The sequence below is a fragment of the Synchiropus splendidus genome, chromosome 2 (assembly GCF_027744825.2).
Source record: "Synchiropus splendidus isolate RoL2022-P1 chromosome 2, RoL_Sspl_1.0, whole genome shotgun sequence".
In the NCBI taxonomy this organism is placed as follows: Eukaryota; Metazoa; Chordata; class Actinopteri; order Syngnathiformes; family Callionymidae; genus Synchiropus; species Synchiropus splendidus.
The window spans coordinates 29,853,206-29,870,586 of NC_071335.1; the positions used below are offsets into that span (position 1 = coordinate 29,853,206).

The window sequence follows — 17,381 nt, forward strand, 5'->3', positions numbered from 1 at the left end:
CCATACCCACTCAAATAATATCAAGATTGATTTATTGAGGATGGTTGTGGACTTTGTTTATACATTTTTATTTATTTAAAAAATTTAGTTTTTCCAATGTTTAAACAATTGCTCAATTAAATCTGTTGCGTTTCTTGCAAAAAAAAAATAATAATAATGTGAATCGAGAACTAAGAATTACCTTGGAATTCAGTTGAATTAAAAAGGTACAAGACAAGTCGAAAATCTGAGACAAACTGTTGTTGTGGGACCGATCACGAGTTACCACTCAATAATATGGAATACGAAAAGGCTTGGCGACATATATATTTGCTCCAATAGATTGACGCATGGATCTATTTACTTATTGATCCAAACTAGACATTACAACTTCTCTTCAAGCAACTAAACCTGATGTGCACAGTAACCTTTTACTGATGTTTTTTTCTAAGTCTGAGTCCACAGCATAATGCACACCAGTCCATGTCATTACATAACACATAGAGAAAAGCATATGATGGACGGCTAAATGGAGGCCGGGACAGATGGAGAAATGATTACATGACAGCAGAAAAGCCGATCCTTAAGCCTTTTTCCTCGCGATATGCGACAACAAGACCAGTCGTTTACCGCAAGAGTCAAATCTTCATGTCATGTTTTGCTTCGGAGTCAGTTCACTGTGCCCTGTGGACCAACAGAAGAAGGTCACCAGGGTCTTGAAACACATAACATTTAGATTTCTGCCAGTGAGAAAAACAGAATTTCTTTTGCCGGTGTTCAGCATAGCACCTAATATCATCGGTGGACGACATGGTTTGGGACTGTTATGAACTATATGACAACTTAACAAGGCATGTGTTCTTCAGCTTGTTGTTAAGTGAAGTGAGATTAACGCTGTCAGAGAGAAAAAAAAGGGATTTAGCCCTCATTACGTGCATTACAGAAAGATTGTTGATGGCTCCACTCATGTTGCTGTTTCAGACTGAGTGAAGCTGGTGAACGGCCAGTCGCTTCATTTAATGTTAACATTAGTTACGTTTCAGCTGAATCTGGGGACGGAATGAAAGAATTTAGAAAAATATTCCACCGTATTTTTCAGGTGATGAGTCACACCACAGCGTTAAAAAAAATAAATTAAAAAAGTCGCATTTTCGGGGGAAATTTATTCTACAAAATCCACGACATGAAGCAGTAACACCACAAAAGATCTTCAAAGATCAAGTGTGACATGGATGGCAACTGAACCAAGAAGAAAGCCAATACGTGAATTTTGATATTTATTGCACTGATGACAGTGAAATTACTTTCTGTTAATTATGAGAAATAAACAGATATCACTCATCTGCAGCCGCTCTCACATCTCCTTCAGGTGTCCGGCAGCACAGAATCGGAGCAAGGAGCGTGGAAATTCTGTTCACAGTTCCGCCAGTTTTCCTGTCCTTTTGTGATTATCATGTCTCTCTCGAGACTGTTTTCCATTTAAAAACACGTGTGTGTTGTGTTTTCCTGTTGTGAAGATCAATGGTGTGAGATTTCAGGGATCCCGAGCGACATTCTTGACCAGTCCTTGGACAGAATTAAGATTAGCACAGAAACAATGTAATGTTCATGAAACTTTGTTGACCACAGGTGAACCCACGACTCCAGCCCGGAGCTCGTACTTCTCACCTTGGACAAGGTTTCTGTCTGACTCTGGGCAGAGGAGGGACACTTTGAGCCACCTCAGATTCACACCGCCCGTTTCACACCATAAAATCACCCAAACATTAGCCTTCTGGAATCCTCATTGATTCACCACTCATGAGTGCCGTAATGTTACTCATCGTTGTGTAGGTGGTGAAGCTGGTGCCAACAAGTGAATGGATAAACAACAATCTCAGATGGCTGTTGTGCATTTGTTCACTTTCAGAAAGTTTGATCATCTTGAAATACACTGCAGTACTCATCCTGGAATCCCACACGTTTGAGTAACCCACATGGTTTAGAAGAGTCTCTGAGTCATGGAGTGTGACCAAACAGTCATTTTACTTCCCAAGCTAAAAGGTTGCATCGGCAGCATGATGCAAGCAAGTGGAGCATTTATTTCATTTTCTTTTTTTTTTATTTTAGTCATACTCATGCCGATTTCAGAAAACATAAGTACGTACACAAATCTAACTTTGTAATCGCAGTAAAATAGTCGATAAAATGACCAAGGATGTCATTTGAGGAAAAAGCCAGAGTAACTTAAAAACTCATGGAATTCACACAGAAAAAAAGTATCCATGCATTGTTTTGTTTCAGTCACATGTTTTTTTTTTTTTTTTTCTATCTTCTGCGTTCACGTCTTAAAGACAACTCATATACAGATGATGCTCCCAACACCTGCCCGTCCTGCACATGTCCATGTCCATATCATAGACTCATGGCCTTTTCTCCTCAGTTGCCTGCTGCACTACTGAGGCTTCACAATTGAATTTAGACCTTCATTCTTGATCAATACTTTTTGGCCTGAGGCTCCTTTCCCTTCCAAGAACAATACTCAGCTATTAGCTAGAATGCTAATGCTGAACATCCGTGATCACACAGCGACAGCGGCGACGGCGCCCGCGGGCATGCGTGTATATGTATCCGGCATCTCTGATCGCATTCTCTCATATTTCCACTTCAGAGCGTCTGAGGCCAGCTGTCAGTGCTAAATCACAGACGCCATTAAAATCTGTTGTTGAGAGATGAAAGAAATATTTTGAATGCCAAGATCCCGAACCAGACACATGGGCAATCCAAGAGTGTTGAGTGTGAGTTGTTCACCCTTGAAAGTGCTTGCAGCCTTCAGAGTCTGTTTCACCAGCTGTGTCCACAGCCTCATCATTCACCAGCCCTCTCAGCGGCACTTATGGATGCTCCAATATATTTTATGACGGAAGCTAAATAGGGAATAAATATGCAAATCCATCAAGTCAACAGCCGCAGATTGACCTTAAGGGTTTTACTTACCGATAGATGACGGTGAAGTCGTGAAATAAACTTCAGCACATATGTGTTGCAATGCACCACCACAGGCCCGGAAGGTTAAGTAACAAAAGTCAGACGTCCTTGGACCAATCTAAAGGACGGCTCACCAAAAAGTAAAGATTGAAAGCTTACACATTCAGCAAAATGTTTATTTTCTTAAACTCATCATTCGGTAGTTCCAATATTCTCTTTAAAAATACAGAAGAAGTTAAATTAAAAAACCTCACTGCAGATACATTTGCGCACTATAAGTGCGAGTATTGTCAGAGGGACCGATAACTATCGTGAAGTATATCCTGAATTTTGCGGTTTTCGACAGACAGGCTGCGCCACTTCAATTAAAGACCAAGTATGTGCAATATTGGTTGGACTGTCTTTGTCAAAGTGAGCTCCCTTGGGTGAATGTGCAAAGTTTGACCAGCAAAGTTACAATGGAAAAACACCAGCACGAAAAATAAGGTGCTTATTGGGCACAAGGTGTTCAGTACAGGGATTTTCCAAGATGCCCAACTCACTAAAACTCACTCCCAGACATGAACGTCCTTTTTTTTCCACATTGGTTTCATGTTTTTCTTCTGTGACATATTTGGACATAGTTGTTTATTACCATCAATTGAGGTCTCTTTCATTTTTTTATTGTATTTCTTTTTCTTCTTCTTTTTTTATTTTTTGACAAAACCTGAATGACCTCTTTGTATCTGCTCAATAGAGTCAGTGGTTTCCGCAACGTACACGATCGTGACGCACAGCCACGGCTTCAGAAAAATGATCTCTTTTTAAAGATGAACTCTCATGTTATCACACGTATTAAAATGAAGTGGAAACATCGGAACAAGCGGAAGACACGTCATGAAGGGAGAGGTGGACATGAACATGCCGTTTTTTGGCCGAAAGATCCCGAAAGAAACATCATAATGACTGAAGTCTGTTGCTCGTGGATCTCAAGTGAAGAGACCGACCATGTGAGGACGGCTGCAGATTGGAGAAATTTCTTATGTTTAGGGTTAGGGTTTTTTTTGCGTTTTTATTGTCACAAATTCAGGAAATGTCAACTTTCCCCTCTCCTTCCTTGTTTCTCTATCACTTGGCTGCATTTTGTTCGATGTTTTTTTGTTTTGGTTTGTTTTTGGGGGGGTTTGGGGCACTCTGCCACAATTTCAAAAAATCCTGGCAGAAACCCTGGAGTCGCATTAAAGTATGATTCAAAACAAAGATGTACATGATCAGAATATGCAGCACTAATTTAGACAATGAGCCCCCATGACTAAGTCGTTCGTAAGAGAGTCGATTTCTGCTTTGATCCGTCAGACTTTCCTTCAGACCTATCCACTCTTATGGGTCCTTTGCCTTTTACAAGCCATTTGCCTTGTAAAAATACATAAAGAAGTTCGGCCAAGTTAGGATTCGCTGCAGAAGAAATGAATGATGTGGCCTTAACATTCTTTAATAAACAAAGGTGTTTAAATTCAAAAAGGTAAAGGAAAACTTAAAGCACCAGCTCCCAAAAACCTAACTGAAGTATCAAACTTGCCAAATCAACAAAGTTTGCGCTTGATATTTTCATTATGATGTCGATAAAAAAGTCTTTACAGGTTCTTTGTGTCAGCTCTGCAATAGTGTATCTGACATTGTGACAATACTGCTATTAAGGGTGTTTCTATTTTTGGTGAGCTAAGCTACTGAAACGTCCCAGTGTTTGTTTGGTTCAAGGTGATGAAAGACAGAGGAACACAAATAAGTCCCAGGGTCACAGCAAAAACTGCTGAGAAGTAATGATCACGCTGACTTATTTAACCAAGTTTAGTTTGTGTTTTCCATGAATAGAGCACTGGCATCCCTGTGCATCAATATCCATCCGGTCAAGACATACACCAGAGCATCTGTACGACAGCACACTGCTCTGAAACACTGTCAATAAATACGACTTTTTCAAAAAGTGTGCATCATTCAGTGTCTTGTGAGAGTTTAAAGCCCTTGCAGCCAGATAAATTTCCACCAGCCGATGGAAGAGCAGATGAGCTGTCAAGAACTCAAGAGTACTCTGCACAGTATGTGCAGGGCAGCAGCTCCACTTAAAAGTGTCTGGTGAATGAATGAGGGATCACCTACTCTGCACTTAGGAGACACTTTAGTCTCTTAAATCTGTGACCTTTCAGTGAGAAACATCACCCATGTATAATGGAGAGCTCCAGCATGTTGTCAGTACATTTTGGTTCAAGGGACCATCCTCTCACCGCCTGGTAAGAGGAGACTGTATGGCCACTCTGTCAGTGCTTCATCACTTGTCATTGTTGGAACAAATTGTGAACATGATTTAATGATGAGCATAAATGTGCACACAACGATCAGCATCTCCAAACAAGTGCGACTGAAAAGTAGAGCCAAGTGACCTTGACTGCAGCCACTCAAATGCGCAGCAGAAATTTTTAACGTCTTTACCACTTTTTCAATCCATTTTACTTGGTAAATACATTTTACAAACAAATGTAACTGATGAGTTAAAGTTACTACATGAGTGAATGGGATTCGGTTATGGATGGATTTTGTTCACAGCTTCATGCGGTGTTGCAGATGTCCTCCCAGCTCCGCCCCCTCCGATGACCCCCCCATCACCCGATCACCCGATGTTGGATTTTCCCACTTAGAACCCACCACCCTGGGTCTAAAATCCAAGATGGCTTCCACAAACGTGAACAGGAAGTAGAACTTTTGAATGCCGGTCAATGAAATACATCAAAGGATACTAACAAGTTTCGTGAATTTCTATTTCTTCTTCGTCCTTTTCTTGTTGTGAATGCCAAACACATTTATCAAGTTTCTGATATTCAGACCACGCACACTTAAGAATAGCTTTCGTTTCCTTTGCCATCTTCTTTTCCAACCTCGATAACTGGAATGCACTGAACTCGGCTGGGAAGTCTTTCCCTGCTCGGACTTCAAAGGAGGTAACTCCAACGCAGCATCAATCTTTTGTCAGCCACCACGCCCCAGCGCTTATTGGCCTCTCCATCGCCTACTCTTATACATTGCGCCCTCATACATTCCACGTAACTAATGACAAGCTACAGCCTGTGTGTGCATCTACGGATTACAAGGCGAGTGCCTTATAGCAGAGATTTCATACACGCTAGAGAACAGAGTATTGGCAACAACCGCACGTTACGCATCATGATACTTGTGTGTTGAAAAATACGCACAACACAAGTGTCGTATTCAGAGTAAACATTCACTTTCAAAGCAGAATCAAAGAAGAACTTGAGTTAAATGTGAAGCAATACCTTATTTTCATCACGTTCACATGGAATACTCAAGCTTAAATAGAAACAATATTCGGAAATATGTGATCCAAACTGTCAGCAAACTTCTTTCTGATTCCTGAGACAACAGCGTTGGAGCCCGGCTACACTACACACGGCACATAAGGGAATACGTAACTCTCCATAATCACTGAATTCCTCATCCTCTCCTGTCCTACATTGTGCTTTCAAATCTTTAGAAAACTCTTTGAAAACTCTTTTTTTCTATGATGTACACTTCAAACCACAGTAATTACAACTGTGATTTATTCAGCAAATGACACGTGCTGTTGCTATTTAAATGAAGCCTGAAGAATGAACACATGTTTAATGCCTCAGATTCAAGAAGAATCATTTTCCATTCCGCACATTTCGAGCGCAATGATGTGTCGTCTCCACTTACTTATCTTGTCGTCAAATTGCAATGTATTTCTGTGGCAGTATTATCCCATATGAACGGCGCCCTCTGTTATAAAGGTTCTGTTTGACAAATGGTTTCCCAGCAAGAGGTGGAAACACTGAAAATGACATGTCCTGTTTTGTAGAAACCATAATTTGTGATATGTTCTTCCATTTTTTTATGTTGCTTGCAGACCAACATCGTTGCCTGCCTTCTGTCAGTTTTATTTTGGGGTCATATTTCTTTAATTTTATTTTGAAAACGTAAAAAAAAAAAAAATGCTCCAAATACTGTCATTTTTTATTCTGTTGTTTTTTGCTGCTCGTTGCAAGTATAAAGCCAAGGATGATGTTTCCAATAGACCTGAGCAACACAGAGCGCAGATGCAATGTATGTGTCTGTGGACAGGGCCTTATTTTACATTTTCAGTGTGGGGTGTCATGTATGATCTTTTATGTAACGCTGAAAAAACAGTTGAGAAACACATGTTCAGCTGATCATCTTAAAGTACATTTGCAACAAACTCAAGCGAGATTTTGACAAAAAAAAAGTACAAAAATGTGCACTGATGGTGAAGTTGAGCTGTCACTACTTTTCAGAGAAATGGTTGAAAATACAGCATAGTGGGATCCAACCGCCATTTAGTCTTTATCAAGCGACATTGTTTATGTGATTATTGTCTTGAATTTGTTTCAAGAGCATGAGCCATGACTTCTTCTGTGTTTTGCAGTTATCATTGCAGTGCCACATACAGGCCTGGCACGTGTACTACAGTGCATTAGAAAAAGATCGGGCAGTAAAATGTGTTTTCATGAGGAACAAAAAGCATGAAACACTGCTTAAATCATGTTGCTGTATGCTCCATATTTAATGGTCGAAGGAGACGCAAAACCAAGCGAGAACAGTGGAGGGTGGCAGCCTGAACTGTTAGGAGCTGAACAATGCAATGGTTTTCACTGTTCCTATCTGATTCCAACAGTATTTTAACAGCGCACAAAAAGCCTCATGAATAATAGAGATGTTTCTGCGCCCTTCCACTGGCTTCATTATATTCTACCTGTGACTTTGCCTCACATCAGCAACATGCCAAGACGGATTAAGACCTGTGTTGCTCACGCGATAAAAACAAGTAGGTGTATTTATAAAGCACAGTAATATGTGTGTGCGGTCAAATGTGTTCCCGAAATGAGCGCCGAATGTTCCCATTTGGTGAGCGAGCAGGTTGATCCAAACAGTAGTGTAAAACCCTGAAGCATCGAGCACCGTTGAGGACAAACTTTGGTTTGGACATTGCAGCCTCAACAGCTGCTGAGCACTAAACCAATGGCCTCTTCACTTCTGACTGGGATGGACTTTATTCCGAGCCAGAGTTTCCCTATTATTTTTGTTTCATTTATACTCTGGCTGTTCATGGATTATCATTTTTAATCTTGTTTCATCACACCAGGTGATGTCTGACTTACTTTCTAAATGGAACTTAAAGGAAGATTTAGTCATTGAGTTAACGCCTGAGTTTATAGTGTGTTTGAACAAGATTATAAAAATATATCTATTGACAGCCTAGTGACATGAAATGTTTTCTGTTTAAGCGCATCATGCGTCAGTGGGGAATCCAAAAATATATATTGCCCGGGGCTCCAAAAGGCTCTGGTCCAGCTGTGGTCTGTGCGTGAAGTTTAATTAAATCCACCTGTTGAATGAGTCACTGTGACTCACCATCTCACGACGCCACATAAGTCTCACATTTGTCGGAATAATTCGCACCATACTTTGATTTAAACCTCCTTCAGAGCAGGTCTCCAGTGTCACTGAGAAGCGTGACCGCAGCATCTGACCTGGGAGGCTTCGAATTCAGGACCAGTGTCATAGATTTCATAGAGAAATCGAGAAACTTGACGCGGAATTTCAGCATCCTGGATGTGCTTTTGTGGCGGGAGCGCGGGACGACAGATTCTCCCTGTAAAAAACCAACGCGACATCGAAAATCGTTGGGGTCCGGTGACTCACCTTGGCAGCAGAAACTCATCCATAGGTGGACGGCGACGAATAAAGATCCAATTTCCCTCCGAAGCTCCATGGCAGCGACGTTCGGGACTCGTCGGGAGCGTCAAACTTCTGCGAGCTGAGGCTCACTCTCTCTCCGTCCTTTCACGCTCTCCCTCTCACACGCACTCTCTCTGCCTCTCATTTGCTGCGTCTGTGGCCGTGTTTCCCTCGTCTCACCGCAAAACCACGCGCACAGAACGCGCTCATTTGGCTCGTGAACCGCAGGCTGAGCTGGTGCGCGTCGGGTCGCTTGCGCCACATGCGTAAATGCGCAGTAAAAGACCTAAAAGCGACATTAAAACTAAGATAAATTAGCCTGAAGAAATGCCACTGATGTATACAAGAAACTCACAATAATATTTGTAGTAAATGCGACTCCGACTCCGTGTTTTATTGTCATCAGTAGCCCCACGCGCCGGTCCAGTTACGAATCCAGGGCTCCGGAGTTCATCTCCTAACGTCACAAAGAGCGTGTCGGATGAGAAATGTCTTATCACTGCATTTGTTTGATCATCATTTAAACGCAAAATAATGTAAAATAATGTAGAACAGATCAAATGTCTGTGTGGCCACTGAAGGTCTCACAAAACAGCAACAAAAATGACAATAATTCAGGTGTTGCAACTGCCAGATCTGTGATAGATTGTCAAGATATATATATATATATATATATATATATATATATATATATATATATATATATATATATATATAGTTTTAGTTATATGTTCTAGTAAAAACAGAAAGAAAAAAAAAAAACTAAAGTATATTATTTTAAAAAAGGTGAACCAACTGAGTTTTTCCCAAAATTCATTCTGCTACGTCTTCTCCTCATAGTGATGCTTCTTTTTTTTTCTTTTTTTTTTCTTTTTCATTGCCTGCGCTCATTATCTGTTTGCCTCATCTCTAAAATAATTGCTTTTGGATTCTTCTTATCTACGGCTTGCAATTTCTCTATTAGCATCCCCAAAGCTTGGGCTCACAAATTGAGGGAGCGAAGCATGAAATGTCACAGTTGCAATGCAGATCCTCAAGATTATAGACCTTTGAAGGTCTAATATTAAAAAATATATATATATATATATATTTTATTTTATTTTTTTTTTTTAATATAATGTCACTTGACTCATGTCGGTCAAATTTTGAAACGTATGTTGAATTAAATGCGGATTAAAGACTTAAACAGTGTATTAAAATGAATATAAAGGTGGATGGAAGCATGTTGAGGCCAAATTCAATAGGAAGAACAGTGTTGACGTGTCCTGCAGTAAGCAGTTAGTGGCCTTAGTGGGTGAATAATGGAGGACAATAAATGAAGTATCCAAACCTCATTTGTTCTAATAAAGGCTCATCACACTGGGGATGTCTAACTGTGTAATAAGGTGGCTGTGACTCACCTGCACTACTGGGAATAAACAAAAGCGAATGAACGTCATGGTTCAAACTGTCAGGAAAGTTTTAGACATATTACTATGAATTAAACTAGGAATCTGAATATGTGCCTGAGGAGTTTGTCCTGTCATTTTACTGAGGTACATTCCAAGCATGACTGAATCAATGTCTCCATGGCGATGAGATCAGCTCACATCACAGCCTTGCGCACACTCTGCTGCTCTTGTTTCACTCGCTGCTAACAAACTACACATCTGAGATGGAGACCGGTGCGATAAATCCAAAGGGCAAGTTGCTGCTGTTGCTGTCTTCTGAGGAAAGTTTGCTTTCTGTATAACATCTGGCTATAATGTCCAATATCCCATCCTGCTGGGGAAGACAGTGTGTCTCCACACTCTACACAGTTTGACCCTTCTAACTTGACTCAGTTCCTTCCTCAACGGAACAGATCAATAGCGCGGCCCCATGATTCAAAGAGCTGGAAAACTTTTGTCTCAAACCATGAAATAGTCAAAAAATTCACGCCAGGCTTGACAGGCATATTTCTGTACTATCAATAATTTTTTTGACTCATAATTTTCTTTAAAAACAAATCTTAGCCAGTATATGTTTTTCCACATTAAGAAAATTAAATACAATATAATATATTGTGTAATAAGGATCTGCTGCCCGTGGTCCTAAATACGGGTGGACGTAAGTCCAGCAGGTCGTAATGTCGGATGTTACTTCTAATATTGAACTCTTTAAAATGATCAAATCAGCAAAAGTGACTGAAGAACATGTTAAGTCAATGTGGAGGCACAAATTTGTGCAGCTGTTACGCTACAGTGTCGGAGCGGGAGATGTGACGTTTGGGCAGTCAGTGTCACAGCTTGATCAGCAAGATTTGTTGCATCAAAAACTGGTGTTGAAAAATATCCGAACTACAGCTGCAGGTTGGAGCACAGTAACCAATCAGAGCCGAGGATTTATGGAAACTAGGGAAACTATATCAACAATCGTATCGGTTGCAGTGACTTGTGACTCTATGACAAGGTGTGTTCTCGTGTGATTTGGAGACAGTTGCTGCGCAATTCGCACCCAAGTCGTCAACCACATTGACTTTCTTCTGTCTCTCAAGTCGTGATAATAAGTAGGTCAATGTGGCGTGGGCGGGGCTAAAGTTAGTGCAACATTGCGGATCAGAGGCCGAACTGTAGACCACGTTTTCTGGTTGAGTCTATTCCTTCCTTTGCTATCAGTGCTGTGAGTCGTGAATCGACAACTGTCACGATCAGCTTCTCTCCCGTTGCACTCACTCCGATTGGTTCTCGAGCCGCAGCTTATCGCTCGAGTTCGCCTGAAACATTTGTTTCACATCTTTATGCTTCTGTTTTTTAAATTTAATTTAAAGTCAGCGCGGCTCTGTGAGGAACATCTAACCAGCTCTGCAACCTTCTTGCATCATTCAATTACATGGAATGAGTCCAGCTGGGCCACTGCAAGGTTTTCATTGGAAAACATCTGCAGGGGATTCAACAAAAAAAAGAGATTTTTCCTTGTTTTTTTCGGGTTGAAAATGCGTGTCTCATTACCCTGCGAAGTGCAATGATGTGTTTGCTTACTCACACTTCCCGCCCCCGTCTTGTCTTCATCATCCCGTGATGTTCTTTTATCACTCTCTTCAACACTTGTGCTTTCTCACTTGCTCCCTGTTGATCTGCTGTCTTCTCCCTGAGAGCAGCAGATGCGTCGTTGTCCTCGGACCATTAAGAGATCGCTCGGAGCGTTTCCCCTGCTCTCACTATATATCACCATGCTGTTACACTTCCTCCAGCCTCATGCTATATAACCCCATGATTCCCAATCCTGTTCCCCTCCCATCTCTCTGGCCTTCCTCCTGCCTGCCCTTAACATTAAACATATATGCAAACCCACATTCTCCAGCGGCCTCTGCTTCTCCTTGTCAAATCCAGTCTCCTTTGCTCTTCAATTTTTGAAAGTCTGTGTCCCCCACCCTCTGTGTCCTTATTTACACACCGTAGCCTTCTATATATATGTGCCCTGCCTGCTCAAGTCAGTCTGAGTTTCACTAACCAGAACGTCTTCACATTCAATACAGCACTGCAGCCCAAACCATGAATACAGCCACCATAAAAACAACTGAGGCCAGCAAAAGGTTTATATATATATATATATATATATATATATATATATATATATATATATATATATATATATATATATATATATATATATATATATATAGATAGATACATTGTGTGACTTTCCGGATCATTTTGTAAAACAAAGAGCACGACACACCCACCAATGATGTCAAGACTCCTTGACATCATTGGTGGGTCATTGGTATATATATATATATATATATGCTGTGTTGAGATGGTGAATAACCCACAAAAGTCGATTCGAGCTCAGGAGTCTTGACATCATTGGTGGGTGTGTCGTGCTCTTTGTTTTACAAAATGATCCGGAAAGTCACACAATGTATCTGCACCAAAAAACACGCAAAGATGCGTTCTGCATCTCCTCGTCATCAGAAGTCAACACATGTCTGCTTTTTGGATAAAAACTGTGTTTCGCTAAAGCAACAACGGGCTGGTTTGACAGAAAACACCAAGAGAGTCCATCGGTTCCAGAACCGTACTGGGGTGAAACAGTCATGAAACAATATTACAGGGCTAATGAAACAGTGTCCTAGATTCCAAAGGCCACTAGATGGCGCTCTTGCTTTAGAAATGATGTGAGGTCCTAACCTTTTGCAGTAGACAGTGCCATCTGGTGGTCTGTGAAAATCAGAACACTGTTTCATGAAGCCTCATCTACCCGTCGCTTGTGAAAGGATATAACCGACTGTTATATAGAAACAGCTGCCATTCTGCTGTGGTGCTACAGATATTAAAATTTAAAGGTACTCATACCTGTCTACGAAACACAAGTTATTGCAACTGGCACATGAAAACCGGCTTAGAATTTTAAAAAAAAGTATTACAATAATTACTTTCCTTGCTAAATATAGTGACTTTTTGAGCACAGTTTTTCAATTACTTCAAAAAATAAATCATCTAAAAGTCTGAATCTCTCTGCATCATCTTGGCGGAGCTAGTGGAGTTATTGCTGTGCACCAGTGAAACAGCAACTTCAAAACAGAGTGACCCACTAGTTTAGCGACTTGGGACCTGAGGTACGGGACACCCAGGAAAGGTCTCCAGTCTGATGCGGGGGCAACCGCTCAAACACAACACACCCAATATACAGTTTAAAAACAAAATAATGATATGGCATACATTGCCATGTATTTTATTCCCTGGAGAGTCGCATACATCTTACCTTGGTATAGCAGTCGCCTCAACCTTCTCCAGTGGAAGCACATCTTAAAGGTCTCCAATTCCCGCCAACCTACTTGAGCTCAGTAGGCGTCTTCCTGATGTGGACTGAATGTCTGTATTTTCCATCCACAGGAGCAGTGAGGGTGATAACAGACGTGCAGCAGAAGAGGCTGCCTGTCTATATGCCAGGAGGCTCCCTGGAGAGATGAAATGATCATTGTTTCAATCTTCTGCCGGCACCAGCTGCACATCATTGTCACACCAAATAAACTGCGCCCCTCGCCGATCGATCCTGAACAAGAACAGCCTGTACATGTACTGAGACTCAGAGGTACTGCACATGTTTTCAGTGCTGCCGTAGAATTGCGTTGCAAAATCTCATTTCTGTTGTGTTTTGGTGCTTGGTGGTGTGTTGAACCTAGTGACCTACATATGGTGCGAGCAAATTGACTCACCTCCTAATGAGGCTTTCCTTCTCCAGCGGCGTTAATTATCTAATGTTTACATGCAAATCTATAACCAGTGAAGGCAAACATTCATTACCTGGACAGTTTAGTGCCGGACGGCGTGAAATATAAGCTTTTCCCAGAGACTTGAGATGCAAGCGTGGCACTAACTGTTTTCTAATGTGGCCACTGCCTGTCTTCTCATTGAAATTCACAGCCGCTTTATTTTTACTCTGCTGTGTTAACATGCATCTCTCGTGGCCAGGTAAAGAGATATTCATCTGTGCCCGTACATTTGCAGCCGCACCTGCGCTTCGTGTTTGACTGGGTCACAAGCCATTTCTCAGGCTGCTTCTTTGCTCCCAGGTTTCATATGTATTCACATGATGTCGGACTGTGGACATGTCAGGACAGCATGGGGAGTTTGGTGGTCATGAATTTTATTATTCCTATTTTTTTAACTGCCCAAGATAGATAGATAGATAAACACTTTATTAATCTCCAAAGAGAAATTCCCATTTCCAGCAGCATGACAGGTGGAAACATAAGCGCAAGTAAAAAACAATACTACAAATAAAGATAAGAAAAAAGTAAAATAAACAAACAACAGTCCAGCTTGTGAATGTGTGTGTGTGTCCATTTTATTTGTCCATTTTAGAAAGATGTAAGAATGGAGTTGGTTATTTCTTTTCTCAGGTGCCTTGTTTAAATCACTGGTTGTACACTGTACTGCATAAAATATGCTATTGCTATCCAACTATAAATATTTACTATAAATACAAATGGACATTTTTACTATTATTATTATCATTATTGGTGGAAAAAAAGGTCTGGTCATCAAATCACTATATGAAGTCGACATTATGTCATAATTTATATTGCCAATCTGCAGAAATACATTTATCACTGACCGACAAAGACTAGTGACCAGAGTGCTCAGTCGACTCAAGTCTTAAGCATTACCGAAGCTTAGTACAATGCCTTTTCCATATTTAGAAAGAAAGCAGTGGCTCTCAAATGGTGAATTCGAACCTCTAGGGGTGCTTGAAGGAACTGCAAGGGGTACACAACATTTAAAAAATGTCCTCAAATCTTTATTTATTGCGAGGTTTAATGTGTTTTCTGTTTTTTTAAGAATACAAAAATAAGGTGTTTATGTATTCGGTGGTTGCATAGTTTTTTTTGTGGAAGATTTAAGAGCAATATCTTGACTAAGAGAAGCAGAATTACTATCTGTTTTGGGTTGCTTGACTAGAGAGGAGAACTTGCTAACATGTGCAGTATAAATGCAGAAACCGTATTTGAACGTCGCCCTGAAGTCTGCTGCCTCTGTCCTCTGTACTGACACGACAGACTACTGGCCGAAGCCAATGCTCTCATTCCAACTTCCATCAGGATCTTCAGTTGAAATTTGATGAGTATTGGCGAATGACCTCATTGACTTCATTCTTATCTATTTATGAATCTCTTTCCGGGGTTTTGTGACATGATGAAAGATGACCGCTGCCAGACAAATTGTCCCACAAAGGGCATAAAAGGGCGACAAGATATCTTTTGCATGGGCAACAAATTTTATTCTGAGCCAAAAATGTCTTTTATATAAGATGCAAATTTGTTCCACCACTCACAGCGACCATCAGTCCACTAGAACCTGCTGCACAAGGGCTTGAATTGACCTGCTGAATTCCTTTCACACGCAGGTACAGTAAGCCTTCACAGTTTTGAGCTACCAGACACATCCATCAGCCCCTTCTTATTCAAGGTTGTGTCGCTGGGGCACCAGCCGGAGCAATGATACCCTGACTTTCTTCTCCCTAGAAATCTCCTGCTGCAGTTCTAGTAGTGATGGGTAGATGAGGTTTCATGAAACAGTGTCTTGATTTTCCAAGGCCACCAGAGGGCACTGTGTGCTGTAAAATGTTTGGATTTCAAGAAATAATTCAATGAAACCTCTCATCATTTCTAAACCAAGAGCGCCAACTAGTGGCCTCTGGAACTGTTTCAACAACCCTGCAACATTGTTTCATGATACCTCATCTACCCATCACTTCTTCTAGTTGAATACCAATATGGTCACACAGAAGCAAAGCCTGGGTCAACTCCAGGCACACTTTAGCATGAGACATCCCCACAGCATCTCGCCAGTGAGGCGTCTTTGACTCCTCCTCAACTTCTTTCAAGAGTTGCAGAGGTGCAGCGTTCTACCTTTGAGTCACTCTGAGATGACTCAGCTCCTCACCCTCTCTTTGCGAAAACATTTTTTGGCTATGAACTTGCTGCCATACCTGAGAGGAGACCAGTAAATTGAGCGTCACCTTTTGGCTCAGCTCTTTTCTTCACCACAGCAGTCACCAGTCTTCATGACTGACATTGCCTCACCAGTCACTCATGTGCATCAGGTGCGTCTTTCCCTCACTGGTGAACATGACCTCAAGATTCTTGAACTCCGTCTAGGGAAGGATCTCCTGGGCAGGACACCTTGAAAAGCATGACCTGGATGGGTTCCAGATAATCTTACAGAATCTTATCGTATTCTCACATCTAAGTGCATTTTTCATGAGGTTCCTGAGGACCAAAGGGTTTGGGGCCCTTCATCACACCGCCTCTGTAAATGAGGACACGGTCTCATGAATCGTAACATGGCACCTCAACTTTACCACTTGGAAAATGGAATGGGTCTTAGTATGATGGAATGCAATCTTCTACTTCTTCACCTTTTCCACCCCTGATGGAACATCTTCCAGAAGATCGTCTTGCTGACATTGGATGTCAGGATGAGCAACAAGTCTTCTTGGTTATGAAATGAAGCTTCATGAAGCAGTGTCATCAGGTGGGTCAGTAGGTCTCCAGGCGAATGATACTTTTCATTGAAATACTCATTCAAAGTCAAAGATTATATAGCAGACAGGGCCATCTGCTGGTCCCTGAAGACAAGGCGACTGCGTCGCGAAGCTTCGTCCGCCTGTCACTACTTAAAGAAATGAGGTCACTTCAGGATGTTTGCTTCTGTTTCTGCCGAGACAGCTCTTTATGCCCACCCGCTGAGAGGAGAAGTGTTTTTAAGGGGGTTTTCACCTCCTCGTCGCCTGCCTCGATGAATAATTGACAAGCATGAGGTCAGACTGCTCAAGAAGTCTGAAGTGGCAGGAGGCCCTTCTGCTCTTGAATTCATCACACTCCACCCCTCCTAAAAATGTCGGTCAAAACAGCGATTAAATACATTCCCGCTCCGTGTAACAACATGAGGTCGTGTTTTGTAAATAAAGGATAAAAATAGTTGCTTTTAAAAAACAGATGTTTGTTTTTGTATTTTAAAATTTCAGGATGTTTTTCTTTGTTTGTCTATACCGTTGTGAGGATAAGAACATTTAGCTGTGATAACTTTCCAGTTGCTCCCAAGCTACAAAGGTCAGAGGATTCTTGTGGAGCATTCTCAGTGTCTGATGTGTTCAAACAGGTCCTGAGAAAGAAAGTTCCGATCTGAAATCGGAAATATGTT

At 41.3% G+C, this 17,381-nt stretch overlaps 1 protein-coding gene across 1 annotated transcript in view; it reads right to left on the reverse strand.

The window, feature by feature from the left end:
* Positions 1–8,845, reverse strand: part of LOC128753364 (neuronal acetylcholine receptor subunit alpha-7-like) — a 34,901-nt gene extending 26,056 nt beyond the window's left edge. The window contains exon 1 of the mRNA XM_053854987.1: positions 8,677–8,845. Coding sequence (XP_053710962.1) covers positions 8,677–8,746 — 70 coding nt within the window. The 5' untranslated portion in view covers positions 8,747–8,845. The remainder of the gene's footprint in view (positions 1–8,676) is intronic.
* Between the last annotated feature and the right edge of the window lie 8,536 nt (positions 8,846–17,381).